The sequence below is a fragment of the Mytilus edulis genome, chromosome 9 (genome assembly GCF_963676685.1).
Source record: "Mytilus edulis chromosome 9, xbMytEdul2.2, whole genome shotgun sequence".
Lineage (NCBI taxonomy): Eukaryota > Metazoa > Mollusca > Bivalvia > Mytilida > Mytilidae > Mytilus > Mytilus edulis.
The window spans coordinates 69,538,455-69,558,142 of record NC_092352.1 but is presented as its reverse complement, the minus strand read 5'-3'; the positions used below and the strand labels follow the sequence as shown (position 1 = coordinate 69,558,142).

General features: G+C 31.5%; 1 protein-coding gene across 1 annotated transcript; it reads right to left on the bottom strand.

The window, feature by feature from the left end:
- Window positions 1-4,716: 4,716 nt before the first annotated feature.
- On the bottom strand, window positions 4,717-7,540 carry LOC139488913 (killer cell lectin-like receptor subfamily B member 1A). The gene is made up of 3 exons (XM_071274881.1): window positions 7,460-7,540; window positions 5,731-5,819; window positions 4,717-5,069 (listed from the first exon to the last, which is right to left on the bottom strand). Exons 1-3 carry the CDS (start codon window positions 7,509-7,511, stop codon window positions 4,950-4,952), a joined length of 261 nt encoding a protein of 86 aa, XP_071130982.1. The 5' UTR covers window positions 7,512-7,540; the 3' UTR covers window positions 4,717-4,949.
- Between the last annotated feature and the right edge of the window lie 12,148 nt (window positions 7,541-19,688).

Sequence of the window (19,688 nt, the reverse complement as noted above, 5' to 3'; positions counted from 1 at the left end):
ATAAGATGTTGGAACGTTTCGTAAATAATTCATCGACATAACTTCATTATATGCTATTAGATATATGTTTTAAGTGTCAATATCAATAAAACACTTTCCAGTTACGATTATCTTTCCATTTTTAAATACCATAATTACGATTATCTTTTTTTCCGAGTTACGATTATCATCCCGAATTTTTCGACGGCAATTTTCAAAGCGCTAAGACTAATCCAGTGCACCTTCACGATTCAAATATGATGTACTGGTATAGATAAACCTTGCAGCTGAGTAACTATTGACAAAAGCATGCTACATTTAAGAAAAATGAGTATAAAGATTTTACCTATATCTACCGTCGCCATATTGGGATAATCGTAATTGCAGTTACTATTATCTCTTTAATACCAGTGTCTATTTCAGTTGCAACCCGGGGGTCAAAATGATGTTTGGTATGATCCATTGTCTCAGAGAGAATTTCCTCAGCCATACAAAGCCTTCCGAAAACAAATTTTGAGTTACATAGGAGAAGATAGTGTAACGGATCACATCAAAGACATCAAATAAGGCGAGTATGCGGTCTATATAAGTATCTTTATTCTTCAAAATTACATATAATTTTGGCTTCATATACTATATCATAACACCCGATTATCTACAATAAAATACAAATACACATTAAAATACATCGTATTTGTCTTTTTGTAAAGTAAAAATATAACTTAAAACACTAATAGCATAATACTAATATGATTCACTTTCTTTCACTCTTCATAAGTAACTTGTTAAATTAAAAATTTAATTAGAATAAATATAAATTTATATTTAAATACTTTTACAATTCTTAATATTTCTTCTTTAAATAAATATTGTTCTTAAAAATGTACATACATTATCTCTTACCGATTATGATCTCTCTATAAAATTATGATGTGTCTCCGAATATCAAATAACTTGCAATGAATAAAACCTAGACAACGTAACGTACGTCAAAAGCGAAACGTCATAAAACTTAAAAACGGGAAATATTATAATGTTCATGAGCGCAACGTTACATATGCGCAAATACCCAAAAATAGTATCTACAAGTATTATAAATAAAATGAATAAATTCAGTAATAATAAATGAAGTAACCCAACAATTTAGAATTACATTTCAAATCTAACAGATAGGTTATATAAAATGCTTTTTTTTTTTAGAAAATGCAAATAAAAAAAAAATAATGTGTAACTTGTGAACTTGCTACTACTTTCCTTTATATGGATATAGGAAGATAGGGCGTGAGTGCCAATGAGACAACTCTCCATCCAAATTACAATTTATAAAAGGAAACCATTATAGGTCAATGTACGGCCTTCAACACGGCGCTTTGGCTCACACCGAACACCAAGCTATAAAGGGCCGCAAAATAACTAGTGTAAAACTATTCAAACGGGAAAACCAAAGGTCTAATTTGGGGTTCGTGTTGTTTATTCTTTAGTTTTCTATGTTGTGTCATGTGTGCTGTTGTTTGTTTGTCTTTTTCATTTTTAGCCATGACGTTGTGAGTTTGTTTTAGATTTATGAGTTTGACTGTCCCTTTAGTATCTTTCGTCCCTCTTTTATACACATTTTACTTTAAGAGTTACATATGTTTCCCCTGATATATGACAGATAAGAACAATTGAATTAAAAAAAAAGCAAATAACATAAATCAAAACGTTTTTTTTTTAAATTATACAGCGAATCACTAACACATGTTACATTTCTTTATTTATATAAATCATCTTACATACACATTTGAATTTTAAAGCAAAGAATTAGCCGATTGTGTGCTTCTATTTTACAACACAATAACGTTAGCTGAATATATGACTTTCACAACGTAGGACAATAGTAAATGCGTCTGATACCTGATTGCATACGGATAATCCCGGTTTGTGGTATGGTTTTTATTAGTTTATGAAACTTTTTTGAATTTTTGAAATACGCAGTCTTTTCTACCACAGGAATAGATTACCTTCGCTATATTTGGCAAATAGTTTAGAATTATGGGTCCTCGATGCTTTACAACTTCGTACTTTATTTGGCTTTTTTGCAACATTTTTATTCGAGCGTCAGTGATGAGTCTTAGTAAAGAAGACGCGCGTCTGGAACACATATACAATTCCAATCATGATATTTATGATAAGTTTATTCATTTTTCTTTTTCTGCAGAGTTTTTTGAGCTGTTGTTATTTCCTCGTCTATTTTTTTTTTCGGCATGATGTTTCTTATCAAATTTTCGTCGAGGAATGATTTAAATGAAAAAAATAAGGTATTACAATACTGAGTAACCTTAAATTAATAATCACCAGCAATGCCGTAACTATTGTTTTAAAATAATTGTGTTTTGTTGTGTAAGCCTTCTTTTTGCACATATCGTACATACATATATTTTCATATATGACATTCAAAAACAAACAACATGCTAGAATAAGTACATAAAACCCTGTTGAAATTGGACGCAACGTCATTATTGCTGTTATCAATACTACCAGTGGAAGAAACATTTACAATGATGACTGAGGCTTGGCACATTAATTATTATGACACAAAGCATTGACTATCAATATGTCTAAATAACTTCTCACACATACTTGATTACATGGATCTCAAGATATGTAACTACTATGATGCTAAAATGAATGATAAAATTGAGAAAGGAATTGGGGAATGTGTCAAAGCGACAACAACCCGACCATAGAACAGACAACAGCCTAAGGCCACCAATGGGTCTTCAATGCAGCGAGAACCTTCCGCATCCGTAGGCGTCCTTCAGTTGGCCCTTTAAAAATATGTACATGTATACTAGTAGAGTGATAATGGACGTCGTACTAAACTCCAAATTATACACAAGAAACTAAAATTAAAAATCACACAAGACTAATAAAGGCCAGGAGGTCCTGACTTAGGACAGACGCAAAATTGCGGCGGGGTTAAACCTGTTTATGAGATCTCAACCCTCCCCTATACCTCTAGCCAATGTAGAAAAACAATATGCACATTAAAATTCAGTTTAAGAGAAGTCCAAGTCCGATGTCAGAAGATGTAACAAAAGAAAATAAATAAAATGACAATAATACATAAATAACAACAGACTACTAGCAGTTTACTGACATACCGGCTCCAGACCCAAATGCATGTAAAACAAATTTCGTTGTAGAATGGTCTAAATACAGCACAGACAACACACAATTTTTCCAAAAGACCAAAAAAGTGAAAAAGTATATTTTAACAAAACGCATTTGACTATAAACAGGTCGAACAACTGATGTTCTTAAACCCTGCTGACTGCCATTAGTGATTTCAAATAAAAAAGGATGATCACAAGATGTAACAAAATGGATCTTAATATAAATTTAATACTAAACAGAAAAGCATAAGTTTGCTGCAATGATGTTATACCACACACATGAATGCAAAACATGTGTACACCAGATCCAGATTTCGACAATACATGTCTTTTAAGTGATGTAGGTCGATGCCTTTGCTGGTGGACTATTAGTCCCCGAGGGTATCACCAGCCCAGTAGCCAGTACTTCGGTACTGGCATGAACATACGGATTTTTTGTGTTATTAAAATTTGCTGTTACAAAATATTAGAAATTATTATAAATTAAGGAATGTATCTCCCTCATGCAAAGCTCAGATTCCTTTCACGGATTTGGCTATACTTTTTGGACCTTTTGGATTATAGCTCTTCATCTTTTATATAAGCTTTGGATTTCAAATATTTTGGCCACGAGCATCACTGAAGAAACTTGTTTTGTCGAAATGCGCATCTGGTGCAAGAAAATTGGTACTGTTAATTTTATTAGGTATAGAAACGGTATTTGGAAGGCCATATAATTTACCTCAATTTTAAAAGGATAAATACTTGAATTAAAAGAAATAAAATAGGATAAATAGATAATATAAACCGGAAGGAAAATATGATACAAGCCCAAACGACAATATGTAAACAAGTCTAAATTGTGAACTACGTTCAAACCTATGAATGCGTTGGATAAAACCCGCAATTTTCATTACTGTGGATGTAAAACAAATTTCGTTATTGAAGGGACTAAATACAGCACAAACAACATTTTCCAAAAGACCATAAAGGTGAAAAGATATATTTAAACAAAACGCATTTGACTAACAAGTCGAACAACTGATGTTTTTAAACCCTGCTGACTGCCATTGGCGATTGCCAAATAAATTGATCACAACATGTAACAAACTGGATCTAAATATTAATTTAATACTAATCAGAAAACCATAAACTTGAGACAAAGATGTTAAACCACAAATATAATGTGCAAAAAAATTGTACACCAGTTCTGGATTTCGACAATACATGTATAGTCAGTGATGTTAGGGATCGAAACGTTATTTAGAAGGCCATAACCTTTACCTTAAATTTCACTAGTGTCTCTACATATGCTGTTCAGGTAAAACTATATTAGTTTTATATTGTAAAGAAATCAAGATTGCTGTCGTTTAAGGTGGTACCCAACACTTTCACTAAAATTAATTTGGCTCGTTTAATTTTCATAAATTTTTTTTTACTTTGACACTTGAACAAAAATATAGAAATATAAAATTTTTTGAACCAACCGTTTTGTCAGAAAAATTACACTGGTTATATAGCAATTTGACAAACACCAATTTTGATCATTGAGAAGCGTAATATTCTTTTTACAACACAACGTAATTAAAACACGTGAGGTCACTCTCTGTTTGGTGATGCAATGTTGTTATGTGAACGTAATTCAAACCAGGTTCTATTTTTTCATCTCCATGTTAAGTTTCTCATTTGTTGTTTGATTTGATAAGAACATAACAAATCGATAGTAAGTAAAACAGTCAAGCTTGATAACACCTTAAACAAGTAAGAAAATTGTATTAAGGTAATGCAAGATATAGAAGAAAAGTTGCGCTCCATCATTAATGTTAAATCTAACGTCTACGCATTCTTACTTATTTTGATCATTAAATTTGCAAGAAACTGTTGTGTTTTTGCATCATCAACGGTAGCTAATGATGCAGATCTTCCATATTGAAGTCCAATCACTTCACACAGTTTCTGTTAAAAGATAAAGAAATATTACTTTCAAATTTCAAAACAAACATTTTTTCAGCATGTTGATATGACATGACACATATATTTAAGTGACAAAATTAGCATATTTTCAGCCCTTTATATCCCTTGTAAAACATCTTCCATGCTTACACGTTTTAAACAAAAGGACATTCCTACATTACCAACTGCTTAAGTATAACCATGATTAGATATGCTACATTAAGAAAATATATATCCTGCTCCTAATATTATTTTGATGATCTTATTATAAGACAGTAGTCCCTAACGCTTGTTATACAAAGTTATTGATATCTTATACAAGATCACGTGATGTGAAATGAGATGCAACAGTTGTTGACCGGTGTTGAAAACGCATGTATCCAATGAGAAAGATACAATTCAATGATAAACCAAAAACCTTAGGGATTCAAATACTGTAAACCAACTTCTTTTCGCGGATACTTTGTTCCACCCTTTCTAGCCAACTTCGTGGCGATTTAATTTAGTGATTTTCAAATTCCTTTACTGCAGTCAGATAAGGAACTATATTATCGCGACGATTTATATTCACGTAATTTAACTACTCGCAAACGGCGCGAAATTAAATTAAATTTCAATACCACTTATTTTTTAACCTCCCTCGGCTCTTTTCAATTTTACACACCAGTGAATCGGCAAATGTCTCGTTATCACGGCTTAGAAAGAAACACTTGTCTCCATAATGACTCCAACTATTGGGACAAGCACAAAATACTGAAATTAAAATAATTTTTCGTTTATCTTTCATACAGAATATAAATGCTGAGAACTGTCTAATATTTACAAACAAATGACATAAAGAGATGTGTCACGTTCACGTTCAAGGAATGCAGTCAAAATCCAAAGTCAAAGAAGAATAATCTATGTTACATTTTGATTGATAAATTTTATTCGACGCTCAGTTTATTTGCATCACGACAAAAACCTTTTTCAAATGGACAAATTGTCGCATCTATAACTGTTCGTGTGATCTATGATAAAGTTACTTCATCACAAAAATATGAATATAGAAAAAAAAGCTAGGAAAAGCTTGATTTCGCACAAAATATAACGTTCGTACTTTTTATTTGTTACTATGTTCACTTTTTCTTGCTTTTTAGTAATTTTTTATGGTGCGTTGGCCATTTATACATACATATGAAGCCGTTGATAACTTTGCTGTGACTAACGCTTTTACACAGTAAAGTAACAGTTGATAACAGTTGATATATGATCTAGGTTGCTTCAAACATTGATAAAAAGATAAACTCATCACAGGAGTACGAATAACTTCGTAGACCAAATGCGCGTACAATATGGCAAACAAATAAAAATAATATATCGCTATTCGTAATAATTTTGGTTTAATTTTATAGACAAATTGCTCAAAATTTTCGATGATTTATAATTGGTTTGCAAGGCAGTAATATCATCTTAGGTCATGTTCGTGTAACATTTAATTATAGTTTTTGAAGGGGAAGGGTATTGCAAATGTTTAACATTGATATATTTATCAAAGTAGAAATCAGCAAAAAGACCTTTTCACTAACTGATCCGGTACACATAAATACATTCAGCTACGGGATAAACATTAAATCGAACAGACCCAAACATTTAGTTCACGCGTTTGTCTGTCTTTGTAAATCAAAATAATGTATGCATGGCATGTATCGGGTTTTATGATAGTTGGCAGGCTTAATGTTATCGCAAGGGATAATTTGATGGCATGAAGTCTATAATAAAAAAAAAATGCTGCTAAATTATATCGGATTTACGATTAATTGACTTTCTACTAATTTGTTGGTAAATTGGAAATGTTTTTGACTCTTCTGTGATTCAAAATGTTAATTTGCAATTGGGTCAAATTGGTGAGCATGGATTTGACAGCAATGCTTATCCTTACATTTACTTTAATCAACAAATATCCATAAATCAAAACTACACGAAGAGGCATTTAATTCTATATAACAGATTGAATCATGAAGAATTAGTTAAACATTATATTACATGCATTGTATGTATGCTTCATTTAAATACTTTATTTTGATTGGCTATCAGCATTCTCGAGTCAGTCTGGAAACTCACGTTCATTTTGAAATGAAATTAAACATTCATCATGACACGAGCTTCGACAATAAAGTGCACAGGTAAATTAAAGAAAAACTTGTTATCAATCTTGTTGTCATCATCCTAGCAAAATATTAAATTAAAAGTATAGAATTCTTGAAGTAATTTCATAGCGTTGTAAAAGCAATGACCCTTTTTACATTTTTAGAATGAAGCGTTTCGGCGCTTTATACTTAATGTACCTCGGTAAACTCTTGTACAGCCCAAAATATTCAAGAAGCATTCAAATATTAAGAAAAATTACTTACCAACTGTGGCTACAAATGCCAGAACACAAAGTTTCATACAAACAAAAGACATTTTGTTATATTAGGCAGCAGTTTGAATATTGAATGTTGCATTTCAAGAGGCGATATTTATATTCGTTAATTATCTCAAGTTCGTACGGTCAAACAATTGCAGACAAACTGGAATGGGGTGTAACATGTGGGCCAAAAACAAAGTCAAGGTCTACTTAGTTATGACTGATAATGGACCAACTTTTATGACTGGTATTCATACAGACCATTTTGATAAAAAGGTCAAATTTCAGAACAAGATTATTTGGAATATAATTTAGAACATTTATCAGGATAAGGATAAAAGCGATAGATCGTGATATCCTATGTGATTAATTATTGAAATTTGAATAAGAATATACATGAGTACATGAGGTGAACTATGAGAATGTTAATCAGAATATTCATTATGAGCGCCTTTGATGACTTTCACCTAGACGGAACGCGCGTCTTCCGTGCAAACTTATAAGCCTCATACATTTGATGCGTTTGTAGTACAAGTAGAAAATTGTAATCACTTGACAACTTAGAATGTGCACACGAAACATATTTCCAGAATAAGCTTTAACCAATGCTCATATATTTCAGTTGCAACCAGGGGTCAAAATGATGTTTGGTATGATCCATTGTCTCAGAGTGAATTTCCTCTAGCAATACAAAGCCTTCCGAAAACAAATTTTGAGTTACATAGGAGAAGATAGGTTATATAAAATGCTTTTTTTTTTTAGAAAATGCAAATAAAAAAAAAATAACGTATAACTTGTGAACTTGCTACTACTTTCCTTTATATAGATATAGGAAGATGTGCCGTGACTGCCAATGAGACAACTCTCCATCCAAATTACAATTGATAAAATTAAACCATTATAGGTCAATGTACGGCCTTCAACACGGAGCTTTGGCTCACACCGAACAACAAGCTATAAAGGGCCGCAAAATAACAAGTGTAAAACTATTTAAACGGGAAAACCAAAGGTCTAATTTGGGGTTCGTGTTGTTTATTCGTTAGTTTTCTATGTTGTGTCATGTGTGCTGTTGTTTGTTTGTCTTTTTCATTTTTAGCCATGGCGTTGTCAGTTTGTTTTAGATTTATGAGTTTTACTGTCCCTTTCGTATCTTTCGTCCCTCTTTTATACACATTTTACTCTAAGAGTTACATATATTTCCCCTGATATATGACAGAGTAGAACAATTGAATTAAAAAAAAAAGCAAATAACATAAATCAAAACATTTTTTTTTTAAAATTATACAGAAAATCACTAACACATGTTACATTTCTTTATTTATATAAATCATCTGACATACATATTTGCATTTTAAAGCAAAGAATTAGCCGATTGTGTGCTTCTATTTTACAACACAATAACGTTAGCTGAATATATGACTTTCACAACGTAGGACAATAGTAAATGCGTCTGATACCTGATTGCATACGGATCAACCCGGTTTGTTGTATGGTTTTTATTAGTTTAGGAAACTTTGTTGAATTTTTGAAATACGCAGTCTTTTCTACCCCAGGAATAGATTACCTTAGCTATATTTGGCAAATAGTTTAGAATTATGGGTCCTCGATGCTTTACAACTTCGTACTTTATTTGGCTTTTTTTGTAACATTTTTATTCGAGCGTCACTGATGAGTCTTAGTAAAAGAAGACGCGCGTCTGGAACACATATACAATTCCAATCATGATATTTATGATAAGTTTATTCATTTTTCTTTTTTTTGCAGAGTTTTGTGAGCTGTTGTTATTTCTTCGTCTATTTTTTTTTTCGGCATGATGTTTCATATCAAATTTTCGTCGAGGAATGATTTAAATGAAAAAAAATAAGGTATTACAATACCACTACTGGACGAAAAAACAACTGTCCATACCAGTAACAGTCGTTGTACGACTGTCTTAGTCTGTAAAAGACAAGTAATGACTGTCAAATCTGTCATATTTCGTTGCAACAGTTCATTTATGTCTGTCCCAACTTTTCTACGGGTTGTGAAAGTCAAAAAATGCTACCATCAGTCATTTCAGAACTGTTGCAGTGGTTTACGGTGTTGTCACAGTCAACATCTATTTATTACAGTCTTTCTAATAGTTGTGGCAGTTGCATAATGTCCGTCCCAACCTTTTAATAGTTGGGACAGTTAAAATTTGTTTGTGTCAACTTTTCAGACGTTGATGCAGTCAAAAAATGTTTGTCACAACGTTTTTAGAGTTGGGACAGTCGTTAAATGTTTGTTACAACTTTCTAAAGGTTGGCACAGTCATTAAATGTTTATTACAACTTATAAAAGGTTGAAACAGTCGTTAAATGTTTAAAACAAACACTTCATAGGTTGATACAGTCGGTAAATGTTTTAATACAAATATTTTAGCGTAACGGTAGTCCATCAGTGTAAAAAAAAATCACGTCTCACCCGGCTCTCAAGATTTGATTGTGTTGTGAAATAGTCCATTACTTATACTATTATCGTCTATCGTGCGATTGTAAACTTGTTTTGCTGTTTATTCACTTATTTTGCGATCGTTGTTTGTCTTTTGTCGTTTTCCATTTATTGCCGTAGAATTGTCCGTTCATTTTTGACAGTCATGTGCGTTTGACTTTAAATAATCCTTTTGATATCCTTACTTTTTATTTTATAATATATCTGTTTTATAACATTTTCGTACATAACTGGTTTTAAAAACCAGAAGCTTTCGTTTAAAATAGAGTTTTAATATTATTGCAGAAGAATGAGAAGATGATAATGGATTCATTCAAATTCATATTTGATAAATTCTGCGCAATAGAAAAATGTACAAGGGTGTACCTGAAATAAATTTAAGGCATGCCTAAATTTAAAGATTATGACTAAGTTACCAATATTGTACAGCATAATAAACCCGTTTTAATTCGAATTACACCAAGAGGGACATTTCCGATGATTAAAAAAATAATTAGTAAAATCTGTCAAGTTTCATTAAAAACGGAAAACAATTCTTCACCGTAAACGATTTATCCACTTTAATTTTTTGTCGGCAAAAAAACAAAAAAAACCGGGACCTCAGGTCGGCAAACTATATTTTTACACAGGTAACTACAGATGTTAGACCACATGTTCAATAATCTGAGCTGGAAAATACAATCGGTGAGTAGAAATTATCAATATTTTAAAGCATGTCTATCGAATAATCATGGATTCATAATTTTGAAGGGAAAATGTGCACATTTGTCGGCTTACAGACCTTACAATGTGTTCTCATTGGCGGATCCAAAAGGGGGGGGGGGGTGGGGTTCCAAGGGTTCGAACCTCCTTTGTTTTGGCCGCTCAATGCATTTAAATGGGGATATATAGTTGTACCCCCCCTCCCCCTGTTTCGTTCTGGGTTGGACCCCCCCCCCTTTTTAGAATGGCTGGATCCGCCACTGATCCTACGGAATCTATATTGAGATACTCCGATATGCTATATATAGCTATGAATCGACGTTATATATTACCACACTCGTGCATAGTTGCATGTTCCAGGGAAAATATAAGCTTTGAGCCACCTTTAAGCTTCAATGTTAAAGTTGTGCTTCATAATAAATCATTGAAAGTCATGAAGGACACCGTCCCCCCATCCCCCATTATCATGTGTATGTCATTTATTCCCTTAATTATTTTGCATACATCACCCTGAGCGGAATACATAAAAGGTTACTCTATATCTTCCCCGTTTTTGTGGGAATAATTTGGTCGATTATATAGGGAATCACTCAAGCATGACTGGATCCGTGACCCTAAGGGCAGTCAGGGGCCCTGTCCCTTATGAAAAGTTCTGGATCTGCCACTGACCATGCTGACCTATACATCATGTAGTGTACATATTGTATGTTAATGTATTGCTAACTCGGGTCATAAATTTGCATGAAATACTTGTCACTGGACATTTTATAACCAACAACCAACCGATCTTTACATGTACGTATCCATATAAATGTGTTTTTTATCATGCTTATGCTGGATTACTAGTATTTCCCTAGTTTTGCTTTATCAGCTGATAGTTTTTGTTCTATTTAGAATGCATTGTGACGTCACGATTTCGATAAAAAAAAATGCATAGTACAAACACATATGATTTGATCATAAAATGTTAAGAAAATTATTAACTTTAAGATTGAATAGTGACTTATTTAGTGTTTAGCAAGTGTCCATTTTCATTTATATTTTAAATAATTCTCAAATCATGGACAACAAAACATTAATATATTTGATAATAGCTTGCATTTGCCAGGCATTGAATGTGAATAAATATTTTAAAAATGGTTTAAAATAGCATTAATCATCAAAATAAAACAATATTATTAAACTAATGTTCCTGAAACAAGGCACAGAGTCATAAACAGTTGCCATTTAAACACAGTTGATTAAACAAATTGTGCTAATTCAATTAGTAATTGTTTTATCATGTACTGCATTGTTTAAAAAACACATATTAAAAGAGCAAAGCTAGCATCATAATTTTATTCTTTTTAGATTTAACATAGAATTTATATTAAATCACTATAATTTGTTAATACTTTGAACCCAAACTATATATTTTCATGTGAAATTTTCATATAAATTGTGCTCTGTTAGCATTGTTTTTCAAAATTCATTTGTGCCATACATGTTATCTAACTTACAAGTAGTAACATTCAATGGTCATTATATTTATTCCGCAATGATGAAGGACCTTCTAATCATAAGTCATATATATTTTTCGACACACATTCAATTGTGTTTTGGTTACTTTATTGTTGCCTATTAAACTGTTGGGTTGATGCATCATTGATATATCCCATATCTCCTTTGATCATGTGCATTCACATACGACTGCAGATTTTTTGCATTTTTTATATAATCATGATAATTATTTTATGTAAACATTCAATATGTCAGGAAAACATAACAAAACAATCTATCTGTATGCATATTTTTTTATGTTAACATGGTATAAACTTTTTAAAAGTATTATATGAAGCTCAAAATATTTTTTATAGATATAGTATTATCCAGTAAGTTCTCATAAAATTTACTGTGTTAACTGCATTGTATGTGTTGTATCTACTAATTTAGTCTAAAACAATTTTTTTTTCTTCAAATTCAAAATTAACAATTAAAATATTTGTATTTACTGAATATGACCATGCAAATGTGACATTAAAATAGGTAATAATCAGGATGTTAACACTGGATATGCGATAGGTAATAATCAGAAATTCTTATATACATGATCTAGCTAATATACAAATTAAGAAACAATAGTTTATTGCCCTGGGGGATGATATTTAATCTGTCATTGGTATAATGATACAATTTTATAATAATGTTCACAAATTATCATGATTAAAATTGTCCTCTTCAAAATTTTGATAACTTTTTCAAAACAAATTATAATTTAAGAAAAATATGAAACAGCAGGATATATATATTATTTTGGATATTAAAATGCAAATTTTAAAAGTAATCTGAATATTGATTTATTAAAATAAAATTGGGTAAATAACTAAATTAAATAAAAAAGTGAGCTGCAAAGCATTATTTAATGCAAGCTGTTATAACAAATGAATAAGTAAAAAGCATTCAGGGTAACACAAAAGATGTAAAAATTATTAAACTCAAGGATTTAAAACATTAACTGGGATGGTTAAGTCTTGGAACAATATTTTTACATCACAAAGGTTTATTCATTATATGCACTGGACAAAGGTAAAGTCAATATCATCTACATGTATATATAGTAACAGGGCATTAATTTATTTTATTTTTTCGTTCCTTAAACTTTTCTTTGTCATGTTTGTAGTATCAATATATTTCATATTAAATCATAAACATAATTAAAAGAAACAAAAGAAATAACCTGTTGTGTTTTAGAGAGGAATAACTATGTCCATGATGTCTGACTTTAAAGAATTGATGAAAAAAATTATGGTGTGAGCCTCAATGAGACAGTAACCCTTCAATGAAAGTACACAATCACACTTAACAAATCATTAATGCAGGAAAAAAGACAACACTATATAGAATTTAGACCCCCTTAAAAGATTTATTTTTCTTGTTAATAGGGACTTGAAAATAGAATTGTATTAGTGCTTGAATTTTTTGGTCAATCAAATGAGAAGTGCTAGTTTTATCTAGGTAAACATGGTAAATACAGTTATTGTAATTAACTTTCTTATTATTGCACAATGTATATACATGTAGTATTATATATTTATTATTAGTTAAACATTTACTGTACTTGAGTCTAAATGTATATTTTATTTTGTAGAATCATACTGAATATGTATTGGTTTGACCATGATTCCCACTTTAATAGAATATGACACCTGCTAGTACATGTGCACTTTGATGCATAGAAAATATAGATGATATATCATGTCACTGAGTCACTGTATAGCTGCAAATTGTGAAACAATGGATTAATTCATTATTTAATGCTAGTTATCTATTGTTTTTGGAAATTATGAATATGGCGTGCAGCATTATTCCATGATGATAATGTGATGTTCTGATTAAATTGGACAAGAAGAAAATTGTGCCTTGTACAAATAGGAAAATTACAAATTGTATTAAAGGAGGACCACATTACTGGAGGACTAATTACCTTGGGTTATCATGATCAATTGTGAATTTGGAATAACAAAATTTCGTAGTTGCAGTGAATATTAATACATGTAGTGCGATCATACATGTACATTATTTCTGAATTCCATGAATACCCAGGATAACTATTCATTTGAAATAGCAATTTGGAATAATGAAAATGCATAGTTTCAGTGAATACTACTAATAATAGTGCATCATATCTGAATTCATGAATACTTTTAATTAGTTGATAATCAGTCATTTTAATATAGTAACAATATGGATAATGTGAATTTCTAGTTTCAGTGAAATTAACAAAACAGTACATGTATATCACATCTGAAGTTTATGTTGGCATTGCAATTGTTAACTACCGCCAGCATGTCCAGGGTGTGTAAAAAGATCTTAACCAACTATGAGGGTCTCGTGCAGTCCGTGTCAATTGTTTAGAGTCAAATGACTGCTTGCTGTACTTAAATTATTAAAGTCTGAATTAGAATTAAATAAAAATCTTAATTAGCATGATTAGTCATGTTAGTGGCCAAGTGTTCATGGTTTTTGAAACAAATAAACCATGCACGTACATTTAAGTATAATTTTATTATCCCTCCTGAAACAAAAGTTGAAGTACATGCATGCAAGCCAAGAAATATGTATTACAATCTGGCAGTGGCTACAGCGTACCGTTTTGTATTTAAGCTTCACCAGATACATTTTAGAAGCTGAAATGCCTGGATACTTCCTTTAAAATGTTATGAAGTTTCTGTTATTGATTTGTTCATTGCACTTCATCTAGTTTTCATGGTACACTACATGTACATGTAACTGTTTACAAAAAAATATTACTGTTTGAACAGTCACAGTGAAATACACTCTGACACTTGAAGTCTTAAATGTATAACGTATGTATATTAATTGAGTTACTGGATTAATTGTTATGGTATCTTGAAAGGTGTACATGTCTCAGTGTCTGTCAGGCAGGGTTGGCCTGATCCTGACTTCATTTCATGGATCAGTGATTAAGGTTACTTCAGTTACATGTAATTTGTCAAGTTTGTTTCTCACACATGTTTAAAAATACTACAAGCAGTAGGAAAAGTAGGTCAACTATATTTGGTTTATAAAATGAGTGTAAGGTGAATATGTCTAATTGCAAGACTTACATCAGACTTTGACCCCAATGAAAATGTCATGGTTCATTGAACAATGCTTAGTTTTTGTGGTTTGATCTATTTTCAAATGTTTCTCAAACTACAATGTACATGTACATGCATGCCATGTATAGGATCACTATTTTTGGCATATTATTGGATATTCATAAGTTAGTTTTCATGGTTTGGGTGTTAAGAATATTAAGTCTATTTCACAGACAGTATAAATCACTAAATTTTGGGTATCATGGGTATGGAATGTCAGTTTGTAGGGTGTACATCATCTAGCTGTCTGGCATGGTTATATTGACTGCAACTTCATTTTCAAAGGTTAATGAAAATTGAAAGTTTATGTGATACTTGTACATGTAGTAAAACCTTCATACATGTAGGCAAAGCAGAGATGACATTTCAGCATTTGCACATTCACTCTTGTTTACATCTGACGCCAGTGATCATGTCTACATCTTGATTATACACATGTACAGTAGCTGCTTTTTGATAACAAAAGTCTGACAACTATTAACAATTGTTATAATTCATTTGATAATACTAGGTATTTTAGTCTTGTATAACATATAAAAAAGAAGATGTGGTATGATTGCCAATGAGACAACTATCCACAAAAGACCAAAATGACACAAATATTAACAATTTACGGTAACCGTACGGCCTTCAACAATGAGGAAAGCCCATACCACATAGTCGGCTATAAAAGGCCCTGATCAGACAATGTAAAACAAATTCAAACGAGAAAACTAACGGCCTTATTTATTTTAAAAAATGAACGAAAAACAAATATGTAACACATAAACAAACGACAACCACTGAATTATTTACAGGCTACTGACTTGGGACAGGCACATACATAAATAATGTGGCGGGGTTAAACATGTTAGCGAGTTCCCAACCCTCCCACTAACCTGGGACATTGGTATAACATGTATACTGTATGATAACCAGAATAAGGAGATGTGGTATGAATTTCAATAAGACAACCATCAACCGTAAACCAAGACGGGGATCTCCATGGATGAAAATTGAACGATGGAGGAACTTCAAGTGAAGTGATGTAATTGTTAGTAACTGTACATCCTTCAACAATGAGCAAAATCAGTTCCCCATAAGTGTGATAATGAAAAACCTATAACAGGCCTAGCTATATTAGATAATGTAACACCGTGTAAACAAGTTCAGATGAGAAACCCAAGTTGGATTTTTATACCATGTATACAAAAGCAACATTGATACGTCAGTGATGACAAATATAATATTGTGGTTAATCAAAGACTTGTACTATAATAGTTGATCATCTGCCCTTTAATATTCATGTTTTTCTACAAATCAATTCTATCTGCTTTTGAATAAATGCCTTCTTAATATATATCCCAAGATGTTAAACAACATTTTCCCATTGTTTTCCATAAACACAATAAGCATTACAAAGTCATACATGTATAACGCACTAAACCATTATAGGTCAATGTATAGCCTCCGGCGCGGATCCAGGGGGGGGGGGGGTTCCGGGGGTTTGAACCCCCCTTTTTTGGACGATCAAGGCATTTGAATGGGTACATGTAATTGGAACCCCCCTTTGTCCTGGGTTAGTAACAACTCCTTTTTAAAATGGCTGGATCCGCCCCTTGGCCTTCAACATGGAGCCTCGGCTCACACCGAACAAAAAAATATAAAGGGACCCAAAATATTGTCTGTACATAATTATCTATCTAGTAACATTGTTAGTTTTCTTTACTGATTGAATAATATGTCATTATTGTACAAGCATTTATGGGATTAAATAATTTGAATTTGAACAATTGAAATGGGAAAATATTTTGGATAAACGTTAGTACATCTGATCAACTGAAACCACACAAGAGAATCCGATGTCAGTCTTTAGAATTTAATAAGACCGGAGTCTAAAGAATACATCAAGTTCTAAAAAGTGATGTGAAAAAATAAAAGAATTAAGATTTGATTTCCCTGTCTTAAACAATGCGAGTTTTCATGTTTTGAACATTTGAACTTTCACTTGCGCTAGTTAATTTGTCGGGTCTTGAACAGTACGTCCATCTACTAGTATTTACATAAATTATGTATGGTAAATTCTTTGCGAAAAATCCGGTGAAAATATGAATTTTTCTCGCGAGTGATAATATTTTTTTTACCTCAATCATGAATGCTGACGTGCTATTTACCTGTATCATGTGTATCTATTACAATTGAACTTCAAATAGACCATTCCGTACAATGTACAATACAAAGTCGAGTTAATATTGACCTATTCAAAAATAAAATACGGTAAAATAAAATAAATTAAATTCAGATAGATTTAAGATTTGTTTTCCATAGCTGCAAAAGATGTGTTAAATGTCTGATTTTTTTTTTACATGTATAGAAATCAAAATGATTATACGGCAATATTTATAATTTTACAAGAAATGTAGCCCCCCAAAAATTAGTGTGTGAAATAAGCCCTCAAGAAAATATAAAGCAGTTTTATGTGGGGATAAGTTTGACAAGTGCGTGTATTAGGAGTTCCCCGCTAGGTTTAGAGTATATCATGTATATTCAGCGTTATTATGAAGTGATGTGATTCGTAAAACTACGGGTATTGAAAACAACCGTGTATGCATGAATGATTTTACACCTAACTAATTTAATAGAAAAATAATTAAATTGTTATTTAGATGATATAAAAATTGTCAACTTTTAATTCAGTTGTAAAGATACATTTGGTAACAAATATATTGGGTAACGTTTTTCGATTTTTCTGTTATTTTTTTAGTAGATATATCTTTTATCTAGTGAAATTGCAGGTATCTAGTGCTGGTTCCGATTTTATTGGTTCGAAGAGATAAGGGCGAGGAAGTGTTAAAAAATATATAAATTCAGCACATGCACTAAATAACCGAGGAATACAAAAATGTGTTCAGCGGCAAATATTTCAAAATACTTTTTTTTTGTAAATCAATATCTATCTAAAATTAATGTATTACATTGGAGTGATAGTTGTTTCTCTTTGTCACAACCTTATATTTCACACAGTAAAATTTTTTTTACAAATAATTGAACCTATAAGTTTTAAGTGTACATGAAGATCAATGTTTGGAACATGCTACGCTTATAAATTAGCTATGCCTATACAATGGTTGTAGCTATCATATTTTAACTGTTACAACTTTTTCTGCGTTTAAACAGTTTATTTATGACTGTTTCAACGTTTTCCGTGTTGGTACAGTAATTAAATGACTGTTACAACTTTCAAATGGTTGCATCAGTTTTATTACGACTATGACAACCCTTTAGGCGTTTAATTAGTTTATTTATGACTGTTGCAACATTTTTCGAGTTGGGACAGTTGTAAATCAACTGTTACAACTTTGAAATAGTTGTATCAGTCCTTTAATAACGGTGACAGTTATTTCTTGCGTTGTTACAGTCGATTTATGTTGTAGACAAACACTTTTAAAGTTGGGACAGTTACAAAAAAACTGCAGCAGTGAAATTTAGCAACTGTTACAACTTTAACAAACATTATCAGTCTTAGAACGACTGTTACTGGTATGGACAGACGTTTTTTCGTCCAGTAGTGTACTGAGTAACCTTAAATTAATAATCACCAACAATGCCGTAACTATTGTTTTAAAATAATTGTGTTTTGTTGTGTGAGCCTTCTTTTTGCACATATCGTACATAAATATGTTTTCATATATGGGCGTTTTTTAAAAAAAACGTACTTTCTTGTCCTAGCTACGTTAAAAAAAATGTGTTTGATCTTTGCAAGTAATTTTTTATGCAGTCAGTACATTGAATTAGATATAACATTTTTAGGCAAAGAAACAGTTTATTTTTTAGAGGGATTGATAAGATGTTGATTCCTGAATGGTCCAAAACAACCAAAATGGCATGTCCCTAGACCGCCTGTTCAACATTCATACTCTAAAATATCGTAAAAAAATGTAGAAATAAACATAAATTTTACTTAATATAAGTTCTTTAATAATTCAAAAGTAGGTTTAGAGCCAACATATTTTAATAAACAGCTTTTAACATAGGATTTTTTATTTTAGAAGGTGTGTCTCTAACACAATGTCCACTACGAAACGAAGTCATTAAAACTTGCTTATAAACAGTTTTATAAAATCAATGTAATTTTTTGTTTGCAAGAGATATAAACATTAGGGTCTTACAAAAGAAGTGATGCTTTCATAACGGCAATTAAACTGTTGGTAAGAAAAATTGAGCACATCAAATGGACCAGAGTGATACCGTATTTTTGTAAATGTCCACTACGAAACGGGTAAAATCTCCTTCAGTAACTGGTTTTAAAATTATGAAAAAAATATCAGTGTACAGTTTGATAACGCTTTGATGAATACAGTCAGTCTTGTTACTATTGCAATATAGGGGTTGTGAGAAAAAAATAAAACATGTGAATACGTCCCCTACGAAACGGTCCCC

What these genes read in the sequence shown, in the direction of transcription:
- LOC139488913 (XM_071274881.1), bottom strand. Translation starts at nt 7,511, where the DNA reads ATGTCTTTTGTTTGTATGAAACTTTGTGTTCTGGCATTTGTAGCCACA. An exon ending in GGCATTTGTAGCCACAGTTG is followed by an intron (nt 5,820 to 7,459) that starts GTAAGTAATTTT and finishes TTTTAATTTCAG; the next exon opens with TATTTTGTGCTTGTCCCAAT. An exon ending in AGACATTTGCCGATTCACTG is followed by an intron (nt 5,070 to 5,730) that starts GTGTGTAAAATT and finishes ATCTTTTAACAG; the next exon opens with AAACTGTGTGAAGTGATTGG.